The sequence below is a fragment of the Ochotona princeps genome, chromosome 4 (genome assembly GCF_030435755.1).
Source record: "Ochotona princeps isolate mOchPri1 chromosome 4, mOchPri1.hap1, whole genome shotgun sequence".
NCBI classification, from domain to species: domain Eukaryota; kingdom Metazoa; phylum Chordata; class Mammalia; order Lagomorpha; family Ochotonidae; genus Ochotona; species Ochotona princeps.
In genome coordinates, this window is record NC_080835.1 from 77,522,768 (window position 1) to 77,545,150 (window position 22,383).

The 22,383-nt window shown below is 42.9% G+C and overlaps 1 protein-coding gene across 5 annotated transcripts in view; it reads right to left on the reverse strand.

Moving 5' to 3' along the window:
- Positions 1-22,383, reverse strand: part of SIK2 (salt inducible kinase 2) — a 125,914-nt gene that overhangs the window by 8,903 nt on the left and 94,628 nt on the right. For all 5 annotated transcript variants that reach the window (XM_058663927.1, XM_058663926.1, XM_058663925.1 and 2 more), the window contains exons 5-9: positions 18,789-18,913; positions 18,211-18,334; positions 16,936-17,156; positions 14,675-14,827; positions 6,495-6,659 (exon numbers count right to left, since the gene is read on the reverse strand). In XM_058663927.1, the coding sequence (XP_058519910.1) occupies positions 6,495-6,659; positions 14,675-14,827; positions 16,936-17,156; positions 18,211-18,334; positions 18,789-18,913 (788 nt within the window). The remainder of the gene's footprint in view (positions 1-6,494; positions 6,660-14,674; positions 14,828-16,935; positions 17,157-18,210; positions 18,335-18,788; positions 18,914-22,383) is intronic.

The window sequence follows — 22,383 nt, forward strand, 5'->3', positions numbered from 1 at the left end:
CTTCCTAGACTGTGGCCAACCTGTCCCCAAGGCATCAGAAGATGAAACTTTGAGATCTGGTTGGCAATTTCATTCTCCGCCCTTCCCTGGCTAACATTTTCCTTCTTTTGGGCTACACTTTATAGTTATCTTGCAGGAAAGAACCGCTGTGGGAGAACTTACATTCACCCCTGGATTCCTTAGCTGTTGGAATGCAGTTTTCCAAGGCTAGCCAGGGATGATTTAGTAATGAATAAAGCAAAAGGGGAAGAATGTCACAGTAATTATCTACCGAGTATCTTTATCCTCACAGCCTCTGCCGAATCTTAGCTGATACTCCCGCAGGGTAAGCTGTACAAGTTGGCTTATATCCCTTTAACAGAGAAAAACACCTCTTTCCCTGAATTCCTCAGAAATCCTGTGGTCCCCTGAATGTAAGCTTACTTAGGCTACCAGTTTATGAATGGTGTCTTCAATACAGATGATGAGAGAAGTCTTCCATCACAGGAAAGCTAGAAAACAAGGGCCTGAATTTTCATCCTTGGATAGCTGGGAAAATCCGATGACCAAGAAGTACCACAGGACAGGCAGAGTGAAAAGGGGTGAACATTTTCAGCCTTAAGACAGCCAACCCCCAGGTCACCTTGGCCTTGCCCATTTACTGAGCGACTTGATTTAACAGCCAAAACTAAGATCTAGGAATTTGTGACTGATACATTGGGCTGACCTGCCTAGGTGACCTAAGCTGCTGTAGGATGGTATGCTCTAGGAAGTACTCTAGGCTAACTATAAATTACAGGATTTTAAAAACCAATATGGGAGAAAAGTACATCACCTAGTATACTGTTTTCATCTTCAAGCTTGCTTGGTCTCATCACTTGTAAGCGATCATGGAGAAGTAAGAGTCACCCCTCGCTGGGAAAGCCCCGAGTCCACCAGGAGGCCTGCAGCCGGTCTAGGGAGTGGCAGGTTGCTCCAGGCTGGAGGCTGTGTCTGTCCTTCCCCACATCATCTGCTAAAGCCCAAGGTGGCTGTGTTTGGAGTTGGGTCTCCAAGAAAGTAGGGCTAGTACTTGACAGGAATATCCTCACAGAGAGGGCCATCAGAGGGCTCCCTCTGAGCCCTGCCACAGCCATGGGCCCTGTGAGGACGGAACGCAGAGTGGGGCGGTGGCTCTCTGCCACTCAGAGATAAGACCTTCGCCAGAAACCCATCAGCCTTGATTCTGGACTTCCTAGCCCTCACTACTTGGAGGTACTAGTCTGTGGTATTTTGTAATGGCAGCTGAACAGACTAAAACAGCATACCAAAGCACAACTGCTCAAAGCTGGGGGGGTGGGGTGGGGCCAGGGATTTGTCTCAGAATTTGTACACCAAGTCCTTGGCATCTACTGAGCTGCAGCAGGCTCTATCCTCAGCTTCATTACTTACTAGGAGACTTGCTTAACTTCTATACAACTCACTCTTTCATTTGTAATAGGGGAATAGGGTGTTGTTTGGGAGAATTAAGATAATAAATAAAAAATAACATTGTTTCTTAATGTTAAGTAGTTGAGATATTCCAATGAATTATTTGACCTTTATAATGTAATTTTTAAAAGCAGGACATTAAAGCTATCACAATTTCTTTTAAAGTATTTTTTTCTCATCCTGTAACAAATCAAACAAATAACCAGGTCAAGAGGCAAAGAACTACATTATTTCAGCTCTAGAAATGGATGTTAAAAATAATCAGAGGTAGGGCCAGAGATTTAGACATAAGGCTATTCACTTTCAGCATATATAAAGATGCAAAAACATTGGAGTACGTGATGCTCAACAGTAGAAAAGTAGAGGCAGGCTTACGTTCAGTACAACACTTTAAGCAGTTCTTAAAACACCCTTTAATGGAACATCTCCTAACAGAAAAAAAGTGCTCATGATATATAGTAAAGACACAAAATAACAGCACAGAATACAATTTTGTTCTAAAACACTGCTCTACTATGCCACCCTATGCCTACCTGGCTGCCAGCATTTCTAACCCACTTTAAGGAAGCACACCAAAGGGTTGGTATTGTGTGCAGCTGGTAAAATTACCGCTTAAAGCACTAGTGTCCCACACAGATGCCAGCTCGAGTCCTGGCTGCTGCACTTCCAGTGCAGCTCCCTGCTCATGGTCTGGGAAAGCAGCAGAAGATGGCCTAAGTCCTTAGGTCTCTACACCCATGTGGGAGACCTGGAAGAAGCTCCTGATTTCTGGCTTTGAACTGGCCAACTTTGGCCAATACAGTCATTTTGGAAGTGAGCCAGAGATCGGAAGATCTCTCTCTGTCTTTCCTTCTCTGCAAGGCTGTTGTTCAAATAAATAAATAAATCTTCTTTTAAAAAAAGAAAAGTGAAATTTCTCCTTCTCATAAAACCTTAGAGGTTAACCCTATGAAAAGTTTAAGGTGTCTTTTCTGGCCTACTCTTGTGTATACTGCCTTTGTGAGAAAAAGTTATTAAGAATATATACAATGGGCCCGGCGGCGTGGCCTAGCAGCTAAAGTCCTCGCCTTGAACGCCCCGGAATCCCATATGGATGCCGGTTCTAATCCCGGCAGCTCCACTTCCCATCCAGCTCCCTGCTTGTGGCCTGGGAAAGCAGTAGAGGACGGCCCAATGCCTTGGGATCCTGCACCCGTGTGGGAGACCTGGAAGAGGTTCCTGGTTCCCGGCTTCGGATTGGCGCAGCACCGGCCGTTGCGGCTCACTTGGGGAGTGAAACATCGGACGGAAGATCTTCCTCTCTGTCTCTCCTCCTCTCTGCATATCTGACTTCGTAATAAAAAAAAAAAAATAAATCTATATAAAAAAAGAATATATACAAATGCAACAGCTCACACTCTGCCATCCAATTAACTTGGAAATCTCTCTTATTATTATTGTAATCTTTAATAAAATTCCACATAGACTGAAATGTGCATAAGTGTGCTTGTCTAAAACTTCCCAATATTTCCAAAGAAACCCTCAAAAGATTTCTCTCCAAGGTCCATGTACCTCCCAGTTCCCTATGGCCTCACGTCTCTCCTGGGACTGTATTACTGCTCAGAGTCCCTGATCAGCTGTTCTCATCCACAGTTGGGTGGCTATCCCAGAAAGGGACTGAATTTTGCAGAATCTCAAACTACAATTTGAATTCAGATTCCCTGAGGGACTTCACTGACACTCACAACCATAAAAAACCTCTAGGAAGGAAGGCAGAAGTGAACTCTGTTTGAGATGCAAGATGCCTGCCCCCAGCTGATATGAAAGTACTGATGCCTGGGCCAGGGCTGGCACTGCAGCACAGTGTGTAAAGCAAAGCCTCTGCCTGGGACATTGCCATGCCAGATAGGCGCCAGTTTGTGTCCCAGTTGCTCTATTTCCCATCCGGCTTCCTGTTAATGCCTTGGGAAAAGCAGCAGATGACCCACGTGGAAGACCTGGAGTCTTGGCTCCAGCCTCTGGCCTTGGCCCATGCTAACTGCTGTGCCCTTCTGAAGAGTGAACGCCAGATGGAAGACATGGCTCCATCTCTTTCTGTAACTCTGATTTCAAGACAAACCTACCAATAAATAAGTCAGCAACATACACAGCTATGATGCATCACTAAGGAAAAGTTGGGTGTTACAGCATGAGTGCATATGAGACAGTATGAACAAAGGGAACCACCTAATGTTTTTTTCTGTGTACATTTATTTATGGGCAGCAAAAAAAGAGGCAATGGGGGGGGCAGTACTGTGATGTAGTAGGTTAAGCCTCTGCCAGCATCCCATACAGGCACAGGTTTCAGTCCCAGTAGTTCTACTTCTGATCCAGTTCCCTGCTGCTGTGCCTAGGAAAGCAGCAAAAAGATTAATCAAGTCCTTGGGCCCCTACTCACACGGAAGACATGGAATAAGCTCCTGGCTCTGGCCCAGTTCTGGCCTTTGTGGTCATTTGGGGAGTGAAACAGTGGCCAAAAATCTTTCCTTCTCTGTCTCTCCCTGTAAATCTGCCTTTGAAATAAATAAAAAAAAAGAAGTTTAAAAAAGCAAACACCAAAAACACAAACACAAAATCAACATAACACCCAAAGAAGCAGTAGGAAAGAAAAGGGACAGCATTTTTCCTGACATGAATAAAATGGTTCCCAATTAAGATGGTGGTTATCCATGGCCTGGCTGTGCCAGGTTAGCACAGGCTAGCGTGGGTGGCCAGTTCCAGCATGGCACTGCTCTTCCTATGAATGCAAATAAACCTTCTAGCTAGTGACTATAGCTTTCACAAAATCATTCATTTCCTGTCTGTTTCCTAGTTACGGTAACAATCACAGGCTTTAAAAATAGCTTGCCCTATATAATACAGCAGACAGCGCCCAATTTGTGTTTCAGGCCTGAAACCCTCAGAGACAAGCCTCTAGCAGACTGCATTTTAATTTTTTGAGGGAATTAGATTTTCAAAATAAATGAATTATGTTGCCCTAATTTATGTCTAAATTTCTGAGTGCGAGTGTACTGGTAATTTATTGAACACACTAGGCAACCACAGGCAGACAAAACAGCCTGCCCACAGGAAGAGGCGCTGTCCACAGGGCATGGACACTAACCATTTGGGGCCAGCAACTCAGCTCCTGGCTCTGTTCTCGCTGCTCTCGTCCCTCAGCTTCGGGACCTGCTGCACCTCCAGAGGCCCCTAAAAGCTGCAGCCACTCCCCAGTGTGCGAGGCTCCAATTCCGGCTGCCTGGACTCATTTTCTTCAGACCCTGAGATTCTGTCACTGACGTCATACCCTTCTGCCCAGTCATGGCTGCTCACCTCCCCATTCTCCTTGTCCAAGTCTCTCCCCTGGCCCAGTGCGTGTCTGCCACGAACAACCAGGGGAACAACCAGGTTAACCTTCTGAAGCACAACATGGAGCCTGCCAACTGCTGCAACTGCTGCCTAAACATGTCCCCACAGTGAGAGCAGGGGCCTGGAGAAGCAGCTGGAATTGCTTGGCTTGCCGTTTATCGCTAGCTTGGTCACGTTTACTATTACTGTCTTGTGTTTACAAGATTAATTTGAAAGGCAGAGAGACAAAAAGAGAGAAGAAGAGAGGAGAGGGGGAGAAGGGGGAGGGAAGGCAGAAGAGAAGAGAGACAGGATTATCTTTCATCAGCTGGCTCACTCAACAAATGGCTGTAACATCCAAGTCTAGGCCAGGCCAAAGCTAGGATCCAAGAACTCCACCTTGGCCTCCCAGGATGGTGGTAGGGGCCTAAGTGTCCAGGCCATTCTACACTGCCCTCTCTGCAGTATTATCAGGGAACAGGTTCAGAAGTGGAGTAGTTGAAACACAAACCTATACTTAGATATGAGATGTTGGCATTGCAAGCAGCATCTTAACTCAATGAGTCACAACACTGTCCCTTGTTCATCTTCATTTCCCTTTAGATGCCCTCTGATTCAAACTGAGATGACTTGGCCTTCCTGACATTTGATTTTCCTCCTGTTTTCCCATTCACTGAAGATAACCCACCCTGGCTTCCACTCACATTGGTTCTATCCACCTTTCAATTCCCAGCTCCGACAGTTAACCCACAGCCCTTCTTGATCAAACACCTAAAAGCACCCCCCGCCCTGCCTCCTGCTAGTGTTTGATTTACACTTCTTTCCAGAGTCCAATCATATTTTACCCTTCATCAATTTACTACAGTTCCCAGTATGTTGTGCATAACGTTTCTTCTATTAAATCACAATCCAGCAGAGTTCAAGTCTGACTCACTGTTATCTAAAGAGGCAAGAAGGATAAGAAGGGAATATTTACCAGTTATCTACAATCTCACATACATCATTATAATCAATCAGAACAGCCATAAAATTGTTATTCCCATTTTGCATAAGAAACAACAGCATCTGTCACCTTGTTCAAGTTTACACAGCTAGGAAAGAGCAGAGGCTGAATGCCCGCCAAGAGCAACAGTTGTTTACAAGTCTCTGGTCCCCAAGAACAGGATTCTGTACCCATCACTCAGTGCTAAGCAGATGCAACATATATCAGAGGGCAAACAATTATCCACCTAGTGAGAAGCTGTCACCTGCGCATCTATAAAGCCACTGCAGCCAGGTAGACTCAGGTCCTCTAAACATAGACAAAGGTGGTTCATCGAACAAAAAAGGGTGGCCTGGCACGTTGTAACTTCAATGCCCCAGGCAGTAAAGAGATGATACTAATAACACAGACCAAGCACAATTCAGCACAGTAGTGCATTTTTCGCTTCTAGAACTATAATCAAGCACATGGCATTCTGAAATGTGAAGGGAGAAGGAACTGGTTCTGGAAGGAGACAGGATTTTGGGAAGCACAGTGGAGGTCTGACCAGTTACATTAGTTAAGTAACAGTCACAGTGCTAGAACTCAATGAGAACTTGACCTTGGATTTTTTTTTTAGGTTCTTCACAAAAACAATCCTAAGTGTCACAAATTGACAAAGTTCAACAAGGTTGTTAGGCCATACCGCAAGTCCTGAGTGTCTCAAACCCATGAGTACCTTTGGAGTGTCGACACACTCCTCTTCCATAAACGCGGCTTCCGCCTGGCAGCTGGATGCAGGAAATGAGTATGCCTCCACGTTGGCTGCCTGTGGTAGCAGGGTAGATCGCATCAGCCTCATGTTCGGTGAATGCACGGTCACCGGGATACCCACAGTTTGTGCCTGTAAATATGGCAACAGGGGACAGTTTGTGTACGTTAATATTTTCTCTATAAACACACACATTGCTTAGAATAAAATAACTTTCCAATATTTAAAATCTAAATAACTATTTTATTTGAAATTTCAGAAAAGATCTAATGAAATATGGGGATGGCACAGCTCTCAATCTGAAGGAATCAGTTGTTCTAAAATATGTGGTACAGGGTTTTCTTTTTGTTCCATGATGAGAAACCTCACTTGCATGAAGATAAAAGTGTAAGAAGACCAGTCATTATAGGAAACTGGAGAATGCACTTTGCTTCAATTCAACACATATTGTCTCTTTCTATGCAAGGGGCCTTCAAAAAGCTCATGGAAAATGCTTATTATGAAAAACTGTATTTAAAAAATATTTTCACAGAAAAATAAGCTTATTTTTTAAAAAAGATTTATTTTATTTTTATTACAAAGTCAGATACACTGAGAGGAGGAGAGACAGAGAGGAAGTGGAGCTGCCGGGATTAGAACCAGCGGCCACATGGGATCAAGGCGAGGACCTTAGCCACTAGGCTACGCCGCCGAGCCCAAAATAAGCTTATTTTTAAATCCTACCTCCTACCAAATTTTTAGAGTGCCACATACATTTTACAGAAATAAACTACACAGAACTACACATTTCAAATATATTTTACAGCAAAACACACTTTTCCTTTTACTTCACTTTGGACCAACTTTTTTGTTGTTTTTAAGATTTACTTATTTATTTATTCAAAAGGCAGAGTTACACAGAGAGAGTGATAACAGAGTGTGGGGTGGCAGAAGATCTTCCTTCGCTGGTTCATTCCCCAAATCATTGCAAAGGCATGCCGGGCCAGGCTGAAGCTGGGAGTCAGGAACTGCATTTGGGTCTCCCACCTGGGTGCTGGGACCCAAGTGCTTAGGCCATCTCCTGATGCTTTCCCAGGTGCATTAGCAGGGAGTTGAATCAGAAGTGGAGTAGTTGGAACTTAAATTGGTGCCCATATGGGATGCCAGCACTATAGGCAGTAGCTTTACTTGCTATGCCACATCACCAACCTCACTGCCAAGTTTTCGAAGTGCCTCATCTATTATATTACTTGAAAATACATAAAGAAGTCTAAGGAGCTCAAAATTGAACCAGGAATAGACAGGCATATATCCAAAACTAACTATGATGCAAGTTATATTGAAATAAGTGTTTCAAGTTTATCTCTTTTCATTTTGTGGGTGGTGGTGGCATAGGAGAGTATGAGCTAGAAGGTTTTTCTATCTAATATTTATTTCTTATTATCGCAAAATCAGACATACAGAGAGGAGAAGAGGCAGAGAGGAAGATCTTCCGTCCATTGATTCACTCCCTAAGTGGCCACAATGGCCACAGCCACGCCGATCCAAAGCCAGGAGCCTAGACTCTCTTCCGGGTCTCCCACGTGGGTGCAGGGTCCCAAGGCCGTCCTCGACTGCTTTCCCAGGCCACAAGCAGAGAGAGGGACGGGAAGGGAGCTGCTGGGATTAGAAATGGTGCCCATATGGGATCTTGGCGCATGCAAGGCGAAGACTTTGGTCATTAGGCTACTACGCTGGGCCTGGAAGGTATTTCTTGACAAAGCATGTGAACAGGAAGAAAAGTGGTAGAGACATTCTCCTTCCCCTGAGAAGACACGGCTCCTGGCCGCACGGAAGGAGACCTGCACAGTTCCCACAGTCAGTCTGCCATACAAAGTTCCTCATAGTTTTAAATCCATTATTCGCAGCTGCTTTGTTAACTACCCTAGGTAAATAAGCACCACCAACTTTTCTTTAGAAAAATCATTTGCAAGAGTGTCTTCTTTTCCAACAACTGGCAAGCAACAGGTTTAAAGATGAAGCTGCTGGGGGCAGGCTGAAGCTAGAAGCCTGGAATTTGACCTGAGTCTCCCTTCTGGGTCTTCCATGCTGAGCTACATCTGCTTCCTTAGAGTACATTAGAGCTAAAAGCTGAAATCAAAATCGGAACTGGGACTCAAACACAGGAACCTGGACATGGGATGCAGGTGTCCTTTGTGGACCCTTTCATCTCTGTGCCAAATGCCATGCCCCACCTCCTCCTCCTAAAGTTTCAGCAAGATGACAAGAATATAGGAATTAGATTGCAAGATGAATGCAATTTTTTTTTTAAGATTTATTTATTCTTTGGAGAGGAAGAGAGACAGAGAGGAAGATCTTCTGTCCGATGATTCATTCCCCAAGCGGGTGCAGTGGCTGGAGTTGAGCTGAACTGAAGCCAGGAGCCTGGAGTTTCTTCCGAGTTTCCCACACGGGTGCAGGGTCCCTTTCCCACACGGGTGCAGGGTCCCAAGGTTTTGGGCCGTCCTCCACTGCTTTCCCAGGCCACAAGCAGGGAGCTGGATGGGAAGTGGGGCCGCCGGGATTAGAACCGGCGCCCATATGGGATTCCGGGGCGTGCAAGGTGAGGACTTTAGCCACTAGGCTATTGTGCCAGGCCTGTGAATACAGTTTTGTTCTCACATACTGCCTTACGGTTCCCAGTTAGATTTTTAAGCTGATGATTTTTTAAAAAGGGGAGCTATACTAGCATTATGCCTTACATTTGAGTATGTTCAGCAGATGTTTGTATCTGGTATATTCCAGTACTGATATCATCTGTACATACTACATAAGATAAAGAATAGCAACAGTCAAGTGACAGTATCACAGGGAAGGTAAAAACAGACAGGCACTATTATGTGTCATGCTAAACATGACAATGAAATGGCTTTTCTTGTATCATCATTCTGCAGGCTTATTTCCTGTGCTACTCTGAAGATTAAATGTTCCCCTCTCCCCTTTCAGTCATTGATCTCTTACAACAGAAAATTTAGATTTTCTAATAAAGTATATTTGGTACATTCTTACGCTGGTCATAAGTTTTTAAATATAAAGAAAAAATGAAAGTTCTGCTTCTATTTCCTAAAGTTATTAAACTGCTCCTTGTACAAGAGAGTAGTCCAAGACATTACCTGAAGCCAGTGCGTCGGCAGCGAGGTGCTGGAGTGACAGCTGTGAGTGCTGCCCCGTCAGCCCCTGCCTGCCCCCAGCTTGCACCCTGCGCACGGCAGTGCTGCAGTGCCACACTGACAGCACACTCTCCGTGACAACTTGTACATTGGACCTGGACAACAACAACTGCCCGTGAACTTGGTAAAGACAGAGGAATAACACATCTTCTTGTGACAGTCACTTCCTAAGAAATAGGGTGATGGGCTTTAGGCATCAACTCAAAAGATCTTTCTGGAACTAGGGTAGGGTATAAATACCTAAAAGCCATGATCAGCACTAAAGAGCTGATTAGAGAATGTTATTTTAATAAATTGTAGATTAATGGCCAAGGGAGCAGATATTACTAGTTTCAAGAGCAATAAACAATGATTAAGTCTAACAGACTGTGATTACTTTTCAAAACATATGTTTATTGCCGTGAATATCTTATGAATTTGTTTTTCAGAACCAGTGAAGTAAAAATCATGTGCTTTCTCATGGGAAAGTCGTTACTGAATTGAGCCGGCTCATACCTGTTACACAGACTGTGTCCTTCAGAATTTGGAAGCTCAGTGTGATTATTACAAGTAATATACATAAAACTGGGATCATAAGGACGGGACCCTGATCCTACAGGGCTTGTGTCCTCATACAGAGCGAAGAGACCCCAGAGATATTGTGCTCCGTGCTCACAGAGGAAAAGCCAGATGAGGATGCAGCAACAGCGTAACCTCCTAGAGGCCCAGCAATGAGCTCTTCCCAGAAATCAACCTGGACTGCACCCTGGGTCTAGCTCCTGCAGTTTCTAGAATGAAGAGAAAACAATTCCTAGTGGTTAGGCCACTAGTCTGTGGCGTTTTGTAACAGCAGCCCTGGCAAGCCCATACAAAACTCTGTCCTGTAGCTTCAGAAGACAACCTGTAATCAGTAATTAAAGAACAGGGATGACTGTTCTGTTTTTGTCTGCATGCAGATGACGGACACGCGAAGGAGAAGAACTGTTAAAAACAAGTGGTTAGAATTCATGAGAAAAAGGCATGATCTAAGATGGGAAGCTGCTGTTGTCTAAACAATAATGGGTAATTTATCACTGGATTGCAAACTCCCTAAAGGCAGGCACTATTACCTGGATCCTCCCCTGTGCCGCAATGGAAGGGAATGTGCCAGGCATATAAGCCCTCTGTTTGCTGAGCTCATTTGCTGGTATGGTTTAACTAATTCTGCCTTTGTAGCAATCATACGAAGTAGCTATTACTATTTCCATTTTATACTGAAGGACACAGGAGCTCAAGAGATGCCCAGGTCCCATGACTCCACAGCTCAGGTGACCTTTGTGTTAAACTATGCTGTTTCCTCCATGCTATTGCTCTATCAAGTAACAAGTGACTTGCCACTTAAAAAATCAGAATATAAAGCAAAGTGACAGAAGACTTCTAAAAGCACACTTGTATCCACACAGAGTCAGTTTCGCAGTAAGCTCAATGTTTTCATGCGGGATGTGGAAGCTCCCAGGGAAGGGAACCTTTCCTTCAGTGCCTGTGCCTACTGCTTAACATCCAGACGGCCTGGAGACAAGCTTAGAGATTTCCATTTGAACCAGAGGCATTTATGTTACACTAAGTGGCTTTCTATGACAACGTGGGTTAGTGCATAAGATGAAAAGAACTCAAGAGGGTAATAAAAAATAAAAGTTATCAAATGTAAGAAGCTGTGACATACATCTAAACCCCAAGCCAAATCAAATATAATTCGAGATATCCCAGGGAATTTGCTTATAGTCTAGATATGAAAGGATATCATGTACAATAACATTTGCACGTGTGCAGGAACAACTGTTTATGTAACCCTTCGCCACTCCCTCACTGGTGTAATGTTTAGGGAGAACAAAGAGGCTCGCAGGGGAAGCCTTCCTGCTTCATGTCCGGTTGTCTGCTCGTGAGGGTAAGAAGGAAGCGCCATCACTGTGTCTCGCTACTGCAACACCACCGCACGGGTCCTCACCTTATCTCTCTGTCTTGATAGTGAGACCTTTAACTGTGAACGTTTCCGAATGCTGAGATACTCTAATCCAAGTTATCCAGAACAGAACAGACATACTACTTTACCCACACTTATATCAATACTCGTATTATTTAACATATGAAGTATGCATAGAAATACGTAAAAAACAAGATTTTAACTTCCTTGGTTTAACATGTTCTATAAAAGCCAGTGCAAAATTTCATTGTAATCCCGTATGTTTTGTTAAGCTTCCCAAGAAATACCAAGTCAAAACTCCTTTGCTCTTAATTTCACTTAGATCAAAGTTAGTACCTCACAAAAGCAGAAAGAATCCTAGTAAACTGATGGTATTTTGGAGCTTTCAATTGACTGGGATGATACTCTGCTGGCTCTGTCTTCAGACCAGAGAGGGTATACCTAAGAAGCCGTTGAACTTGACTGGACAATAAGATGCTGGACTCTATGTTTGGTGTATGCTTGCAATGGGGGAATCTCAACTGAACTTGAACTGTGGTTATGCAACAAGGTGGAGGAATCCACCATGGTGGGAGGGTTTGGGGAGGGGTGGGAGAACCCAAGTACCTATGTAACTGTGTCACATAATACAATGTAATTAATGAAGTAAAAATAATAAATAATTAAAAAAAAAAAAGAATCCTAGTAAAGCTATGAAGAAATCACTTATTTAGCTTCAGTCTTTGCTGGGATTCAGATCTTCGATCTAAGTAACTCAATTCATGTTCCATCATTCTATCAGGCTCTAAACCAAGAGCAGTCGTCTTTAACTCCCACTTCCGACAGGTCAGACATTGTTTTAAGCATTTCATGAATATTATCTTCATTGTCACAACCTTCTATTCTTATTACCATTTACCATTTTACAGTTGAGAAACTGAGGTGGAGAAGACCTCACGAAACTTCAATGTCACATCCAGCAAGTCAACAGCAGAATCTGGTATTCGCTCATGAAGCCTTGCTTTTTTTGGTTTTGTTTTTAGATTTATTTTTAGTGGGAAGTCAAATATATAGAGAGGAGAAGAGACAGAGAGGAAGATCTTCTGTTCACTGATTCATTCCCCAAGCAGCCGCAACAGTCAGAACTGAGCCGATCTGAAGCTAGGAGCCCGGAGCCTCTTCCGGGTCTCCCACGCGGGTGCAGGGCCTCAAAGCTTTGGGCTGTCCTCGACTGCTTTCCCAGGCCACAGGCAGGCAGATGGATGGGAAGCGGGATTAGAACCAGCACCCATAAGGGATCCCAGCGCATGCAAGGAGAGAACTTTAGCCACTAGGCTACCATGCTGGGCCCTGAAACTATGCTGAGATGTCCCTCCAAGTACTGCTAAGTTCACACAGTTTACCTCTGAAAGGATATTTATACTTGTGTCTTCCTTTTTCCTTTTACCAGGACCTTATTACTTTAAGCCTTCAATGACTCTCAACTACTGTAATGGTCTCCTAACAGATTTCTCCAAATTTCTCCCCTTTTTACCTAACCCATCCCTCTCAAGGCTACCAGATCAGTTTGTTTTAAATATGGATTTAATTTGATCACTTTCCTGCTTAATAGCTTTCAGTAGTTTCTAATGGTTTCCTGAATTATAAGCAAACTCTTTATCTTAGCATTCAAAGCTTTTCATTTACAGCTTCAACTTTTCACTCTCAACTTTTCATATCCCTACACTGCTTAATGAAGTATTGAGTCAGGTCTCTGAGGTGATGTCATCACAGTCAGAACACTAGTCTATGTTTACAGAAATGAAGACATCTGGGGCAAGTGTCTGTACCACAATGATGTAAGCTGCCTGTTAGGATGCACTAAGCCCGTATCAAAGCACCTGGCTTCAAAAAGCAGTCGGGTTCCTGGTCCTAACTCCTTCTCATGCAGACCTTGGGAGACAGGACGAGGACTGACATAGCTGGGCTCTTGCTACATAAATGGTAGGCCTGGATTCAGTTCCCAGTTCCTGGCCTAGCTCTAGTCTAGGCACTGTAGGCATCTGGGGAACGGATCAGTAGATGATAGCTCAATCTCTTTAATTAAAAAAAGAAATGTGAAAAAGTCTACAATGTCACTAGGCAATACAATCCTAGGAGGCCACTCTCACCTACGTTTTCTGCTTCAAATGTCCTCACGTGGTGCATACCTGTACTTCCAAGTGGATTAATTCATAATTTTATAAAGTTTATTTTTATTTCTTTGAGAGGCAGGCGCAGGCATCAACACAAGAAAGTGATCTCCCATCTATTAGTTTACAACACAAAGGGCAGCAAGGTAGGGAGCAGGCTGAAACCTGGAGCCCAGGACTGAGTGATGGGGACTCAGTGCCTGCTGCTTTTCAAGGTACACTTCAGCAGGAGGCTGGAATCTAAAGCAGAGCTGGGGACAGAACCCAAACCCTACAACACTGCATGCAGGCAGCCCAGGCAGCATCTTCACTACCGCACGGCACGCCAGCTCCAAATGTGTTATTTAAGCAAGACCTACACTCCACCTGCTCATGTGGGTGCTTCTCCTCTGGACCGCTTCTTCTCCCTCCCCACAGCATCCTCCACGGGAAGATCTGTCTTACTGCCTATTGCTCATGAAGCCTTCTCCTTTAACATGTGCCCCTCTTTCCCTTCTCTTTTAAACAATAATTATTTACAACGTTGTCTCATTTTACTTCTACCGGAAGAAGGCACTTCAAAAATTCATAGAAAATGAAATCAGAAGATATGTTCATTTTGATGCAGAAAATTTGAAATTTGTGCACATGAAGAATCTTCACAAAGTCCATGAAAAATGCGTATTATAAAAAAGCCTGTATTTCAAAATTTTAACTCTTAAAAATAGAAAGGTGCTCAAACATCTGAGAGTAGCAACTGACAGAGGCAGAAGTCTTATAAAAAATCACGTGGAAGATGAAATCTGAACCCTTTGCATCACAAGAAGAAAAATGTGTCAAACGTGTGAATAGACGAATGCACAGATAAGACACTGGCTAATGGGGCGTTACCTTGGCAACTGTTTGTTCAGCAATGGTGCTAGGCCGACGCTGGCGGCCATCAAGTCTCTGCTCCACAGGAAAACTGCTCCTGTGCGACTTCAGGCGCTCCACCAACAAGAAATAAATGGCAGCAAAGTGGTTGTAGCTCTTGTTCTGCAAAGACTAAAAGAAGAAATAAATGCTGCAGGCAGAAAATCCTAAAAACCAATGCAGTGATATACCTTTCTTTAAAAAAAAAAAAAAAGAAAAAAAAAGAGAGAGAGAGAGAAGAAAATTATGTGTTTTTAAAAACACACTGATAAAATGTACCTCCATGAAACATGCTCCAGAATTTAGGCTAGAAGGCAGATCATTTCAAACACATATTGATCTCTATAAAAAGCGAAGTACCCTTAAATACCCTCACCAGCACATGTATGTGATCAGGCTGCATTAATTTTTCTGCAATAAGAAAAAAATGCCACATGGTCCCCAGTGACCGACAGTTCCATCTTATGTCTGCAACCAAGGCCTTAGCAACCTGAGCCAGACTCACAAATCCCACAGCTTCAACACAACCTGCAATCACTGAAAACTCTTGAAGTGAATGACTGAACACTTTGGGGAACTCTAGCAATTATTTGGGGTCGGAGAACGACCTCTGGATGCTAGGCTGAGAGACACTGCATCTCTGTTCTCAAGTAACTTTCTCCGCGTATTTTTATAGTCTCACCCTTCTGAGATCTTCAAAATAAAGTTGCTTCCGGTGGTCACAGAAGGTGGTTAAGAACTCGCATTTACTTTTACCATATTGGTTACTCATTACTATGTCAATTACTTCCATAATGATGTAAATTTTTGCTGATGGTATGTTGGAGCTTTTAATTGATCGGGATGATACTCTGCTGGCTCCGTCTTCAGACCAGAGAGGGTATACCTAAGAAGCCGTTGAACTTGACTGGACAATAAGATGTTGGACTCTATGTTGGGTATATGCTTGCAATGGGGGAATCCCAACTGAACTTGAACTGTGGTTATGCAACAAGGTGGAGGAATCCACCATAGTGGGAAGGTTTGGGGAGGGGTGGGGAGAATCCAAGTACCTATGTAACTGTGTCACATAATACAATGTAATTAATGAATTAAAAATAATAAATAATTAAAAAAAAAATAAAGTTGCTTCCTAAGCCTTCAGCTCTCTAGCATGCCAGTTTTCCTCAGATGCCAATGGAGTAGAGAAACAACTGCTCCTTTTTTTTTTCATGTTTAATAATCTTTAATTCAAATGTAAAAGTTCAGTACAAGCCATTTGAAGGGCTTGGGATTCTGCTGTTTCTTTAAAAACAAGAATGGGGAAAGGCAACAAAAATCTTTCCATTTTTCAAAACCTTTCAACAAAGAGATAGATCATGGGGACATGAAAGAGCCATAACCAAACCCAGTCTTTCTAATTCCATGTGACAGTGCAGAGGGCAGGCACTCTGGGTGCAGACCATGCTCAGTGTAGACCACTCACAGCTGCATTCTGGACCGACTTCTACGGCCAAGCACAGAAACAGCTCCAGTTGGTTCTGCTATGGTCCCAAGGGCGGGGATGGTTTTTCACAGCAAAGGAGAGCAGTTAGCAGTCTTTATTATGCTTCCTCCTTAAAAGCACTATTGGTTTCTACTGCTGTTGAGGTTTTAAAAAAATGTATATATTCTATAAATATGTTAACCATCAGAGGACAGAAATTACAAGCCAAAAGGAATTTTCAAGGTTCACGACCTTCTCAGTTCTGCGATCCCTTGAGATTTCCAAATCCAGACCTCACCTGTTTTTGCCTTCTTAGTTTCCCCAGTTAACAATCTAGAATCTTATTGGCTTTCTTAAACCTGATACCTTCCTTGTTAGTTTCCCATTTAGTTCCATCCTTGCTGCCTATCTCCACATCTACATTCAATACAAAACAAATTAAATGCCTATATAAAACCTCATGCTTTACCTTAGAAGAAACTTTCTACCTTGTATTTGCTTAAGCTCCTATTTTTGCCTGTTTTTAATCTTATATAAACCCCTCCTCTTGAGATACTTTGGCATATGGGGCAAAGAACGGAACTTAGACATTTAATAAAAGCAAATACAAATAGAGCCTGATGTTCCTCAGGGAACATTCATTCAACAGTACACCTACATCCTGGGGACAAATGTGATAACAGAGTGGAATGACAGGTGTGAGCATGAAATATCAAGTTACTGAGTTTTATAAAAACAGCCTAAAACATCATTAATCAAATCTCTGATACTTTACCTCAATGGTTTTCTGCTGATCTATTCCAAGGCTGTGCATAAGTCGTAAAACTTGTTCATTAAACTCCCCGATGGAAGGCTCATTTTCTTGCTCTTGCGGATAGAGGACAGGTCTTTGTACGGGAACTTCTATGAGCATCCATTTATGCTCCTTGATTTGAGCTATGGTTAGTCGCTTGGATGGGTCAAGGACCAACATCCTTCGAATTAGGTGCTCACAATCTATAGGAAACACAATGTAACAAATGTCACATAATCACCTTGACCTTCAGGGTTGCTTGACACAGGGACTTGGCCCAACAGGGTTAATCTTTATATCCTCCACTGCAAATCAGAAGGTCAACCAAATAAATAATACAGAAAGGTGTCAGCTTATATTTATCGAGTTCATGAATACTTTAGAAAAACAAGAAATACAGGCTAAATAAAGGCAGCTTGTAGGCTAAATGAAACTTCCTACTGAATTTCCATCCAACAACATCTAAACACAGATTTCAAGGAAAAAAAAAAGCCTTGTTCATAGAATAAGCAAATAAAAAATGAATCCTCACATGTAAGAGTGTTACACTCAGGCAATGTAAGTCAGACAATGGGCTCTTTCTTCTTTCATTAGTGTAGCTGAGAAAAATTATACTGAGAAAATGGCAGTGCAACATCCGTGGGCACCAGCTGATTCCCTGCGCTGGCATCATGCTCTTCACCAGCCCTTTCCGAGCTGACCTTCTCTGACCATACGCCAGGCACTACGCTGAGTGCATGCTGCAGAATAATTTAATTAACACAACTGCCCTAGGTAGGGACTTCAGTGATCTGCGTTTCAGAGATGAGGGAGTAAGCAGGAAGGGCAATGCTTATGTAACCCCTCACTCCAAGTCAAGTAGGGGCTACGGCAGTTCATCTTCATTTGCCAATTTGGCCAGGTAACTTGCAGTTTAAAAAAACTTTTTAATGTGTAAAATACATTCCTTACAGTTGTGAATCTGTATCTACCAAGCATTCTCTAAGTCGAAAATAATCCTGGGACATTTATAGACCCAGAGTAAACGGGAGGACTTGCTGCTCTTAATCTGGGAAACGTTCTGTTTTCAGTTATAAGAAGAAAGACTGGGTCTTGTCTCAGTTACGGGGGCGGGGCTGCTTATTTCTAAGGCTTTTACAGTGACTCTGTCACTTTATCTGGCACCTAACCTCTCAGAAAAATGTCGCTTTTGCCTAGGCATTGCCTTTGGAGAGTACAAATTATGTAAAGCGTAATTATACATGAACAGCTTGTTACCTTCTGACATGAAATATGGAATCCGGAATCTTCCTTCTAAAACCCTCTGCCTCAGAATCGGAAGAGTGGGTCCATCGAAAGGCAGGGCTCCACAGACAAGGACGTAAAGAACTACTCCCATGCTCTGGGGAAGAAAAAGCACAGTCACATTTCCACCCAGAATGCCAAACACTGTCTCCTAAGTAACCCAGGGCTCTGGGAATCATGTGGACTGAATCACCCCTATCTGCATCTGTTTTCTCGGAATTAAAACAAAAACAAAACAAAATAAACCTCCCCCCAAATACACAACAAAATCTTAAACCTTGACTACTGCAATAAGTATCCTATAATACTGAAAGATTTGAATTTGATCATTTTGGTTACTACTTAACTGTAATTCAATGCTGATATTAGGATAGCATCTGTGCCTAGAAATTCTTCTCTAGGGATCCATTTCAAGATGCTCTAATTTTAGTCTAGCCAATGGGGAAAACATGAAATATTGCTTAAGTGTTAAGTATGGAGCTTCTGAGATGGGCCAGATTATTAAGTATTATCATTATAGATGCATTTAACACAGCAAAGCAAAGCAATACCCAAATATCCAGCTGTGGTCCTTCATACTGTTGCCCTTCAAAGACTTCTGGGGCTGCATAAGGGGGGCTGCCACACCATGTTGCCAGCAGTTCACCACTTTTAAAGAAATTTCCAAAACCGAAATCTATTGGGGATGGAAATAAATGTTACTTTCATCTATGCTCTTAAACTATACTGCATTTCTCCATAAGAAATGTTATAATATGCTAAATTAACAACATCACTGCTACTCACTCTGAGATTGACATCTCTCTTGTGGTGGTTCCTAGAACTTAGCATAAAATAACTAGAAAATCAAAAAGACTCAGGAAATACTACTGCATGAATATGTAAGTGGATCAAGTTTTCTTCTTTAAAGATAATGGGAGACTGGAAAAATACTTAAAATAATGTCATTTAGGGTTAAATAAAATCCACTGGTGTGGACAATTCACTTGAATTTGATTGATAAAGTTTCTTTTATAATATATAGCTTGTAAGAAAAAAAAGCAAATGAATAAATTTCTAAATATTTACATAAACACAACCAGTGATAAATTGTTCTTACAGCCATCAATCCAGGGAAGCAAGACACTGGAGTTTTTAGGTAATTACTTCCTAAGCAATAACTCTTTAAATGCTGATCTCTATGCTATTTTAGATATCCTATTAGAGCTATCTGAACAGCTCATTAACATTTGATGGTTACCTGGCCTGCCACAGGTTGCCTAGCATCACTTATCTACTCATCACAATTCAAAGCAATCACTGGTGTTCCCCTCACGATCTGAGTTACACTGAACCTATAGCTCTAATACACAGAAGGCACTCTGCAAAGAATGCATTCATCAGATATTTAAATCTGCACAAGAAAACATTCAGCGAGCCCTGACAAAAATACTACCTTTTACCCTTTTGCAAAGTCTTTATACAGCCTCATGTTCTTATGGAAAGGAACAAATTCCTATCATTCTGTAAATTACATCCATACGGTCTTTCATTGCTTGTTACACACTCCTGATGAAAGAACACACCTTCAGCTAGAGGAACCAGTTCTACAGGCACTGTGTAGTACTGTGTGTACAGTGAGACAAGGTCTGTGTTCCAGATCAGTCTCGGTGACCTTGGCTTTCCCATCTGTGGAGCTGAAACAATTACACCTAGACGGCCTGTTGAGGTAAGCTTGGTCTGTTCACATCCTAAGACTGTTCATAACATTCCTATGTTCCTGTGAGCTTGCTGATTTATGAGCTAGTGGCAAAGAGGAAAAACGTTTAACAATCCTCACTTCATGGGAGAGTATGACTTACGAGGTTAAATAGAACAAGAGCTAATTTTCAGTTTTGTCACTTTCTAGCATCAAAGGCTCCAGGGCAGTTTAACTTCCCTGAATCTTAGTTTCCACAACTATAAATGTGTGGATAATCCACCTACCAAGAAAGGATCCTGTGAAGATTAAATGAGATTAAGGATGTAAAATGCCTGCAGCATAGATTGTGAAATGTCATCTCTCTCCATGAAGCCACTATTACCAAAACGACTGCCTTTCGGAAAATTAATAAATAAACAAACAAATAAACAAATACATAAAGCTCCTGGGGCCCAGGTAGTCAGCATTCAGTATGGGTGCAGGTTTGCGTCCCGACTGCTTCGTCTCTCATCCATGTCCCTGCTAATACAGCTGAGAGAACGACAGAGTGCGGCTCAAGTACTTGGGCTCCTGTACCCATGTGGAAGACCTCATGACGTGGCCTGGGAATGACATTCCAGGATCCTGGCTTAGACAGTGCCCAGCCTAGCCATTGTGGCCATTAGGGGAGTGAACCAGTGGATGGAAGGTTTCTTTCTCTTTGTAACTCTGCCTTTCAAATATATCTCTCTCTATTTTTAAGATTTATTTATTTTTATTGAAAGATTTACAGAGAGAAAGATCATCTATCTGCTGGTTTGCTCCTCAAGTGGCCGCAATGCCCGGAGCTGAGCTGGTCCAAAGCCAGGAGCCAGTAACTTCTTCCGGGTCTCCCACACGGATGCAGGGTCCCAAGGCTTTGGGCCATTCTCTACTGCTTTTGGCAGGCTACAAGCAGGGAGCTGGATGGCAGGTGGTGCAATTGGGACATGAACTGGCACCCATATAGGATCCTGGTGCATGCAAGTTGAGGACTTTAGCCACTAGGCCATTGCACCAGGCCCTCAGGTAAATACATCTTAAAAAAAAAAAAAAAGATAAAGGAGGAACAGGAAAAAGCATAGAGGGATATTAAGCTTTCTAAAGAAAAAGAAGGGTAAGAATCTCAGACCGTTTCCCTCTGACGGAGTAAATACTGAGGTTATGTGCTTGACATCCGGTGGGCAGGAGACAAGGGGATGCCAACAAAACTTCTCCTCAAGGTAACCTCACCGAACGGTCTCATGTTCTCATGTTCTCCATCTCCATGGCTGAGCACGCCTGTTGCATCATAACCCACCTGCAGACATACAGCTTCTCATTTTCTAGAGAAACCATAATCAAAAAAGTCAAGACTAGATGTTGAAATTAGGATTAAAGAGGACAAGGATGATTTCACTTACACAAGAAAGTGTAACAACCCCTGAGCTGTTCTGAGTTCATGAAATAGGGACAGTGATTGCCACACTTTAAACTATAATCATAGGATGAATTTTAGTACGTTTAAGCTGAGAATTTTTTCAAATACTGCTGTAAAGTTTTAACGCTTCAAAGAGCCCATATAGACTTGCATCATTCTGAACATCCCCAGTCTCAGGAAGTAACTCCGAGTGTAACAGGGACAGAGGAAAGGTCAGAAAGGTGGACGGGCCTCTACGCGGCTGTGGGCAGTCTGACTGCTGTGCTTTATCAGCCGAGCAGCAAGGCTGGGGGCGGGGGCAGCACCATGCCAGCAGGAGCCCCGTTTCAGCTTTGGCTTTGCAGATCCTGTCAAAGGAAGCCTTCTGTTCAGTCATGGGAGTGGTTCATTTCTGTTCTCTGTAACATGGAGGAAACTAGAAACTTGAGCATGTAGAAGCATTATAAGAAGCACTGGAAGACAATCAGACTTTCCAAGCACTACAGTACTACACACGGCAATGGTCAGCCACCACATCAAAATCCTCACACAAAGCATTTGGGAGCATTTGATGAATGGATTAAGGAAGACACTGGAGTCTGGTAGACTTAGGATGGGATCCTAGTTTTGCTACTTTGTTGCAGCAAATTCCTTAACTTCCAATGCCTTGGTTTCCTTATCTGCAAAATGGAGACAAAACTTACTGCTGTAATGATGTAAGCAGATGTGTACTCAAGCAGCAAAATATGAAACACAGCAGGTGCACAGTTTATGATAGCTGTTGTTGCTACCATTTTTAAAGATTTATTCATTTTTTATTGGAAAGAGAGAAGGAGAGGCAGACAGAAAGATCTTCCATCCAGTGGTTCACTTCCCAAATGACCACAATGACTGCAGCGGAGTCGAATTAAAGCCAGGAGTCAGGAGCCTTTTTCAGGGTCTCCCACACAGTTGCAGGGTACTGAGGCTTTGGAGTGCCCTCTACTGCTTCCCCAGGCCACCAGCAGGAAGCTGGATGGGAAATGAAGCAGCAGGGACAAGAACCACT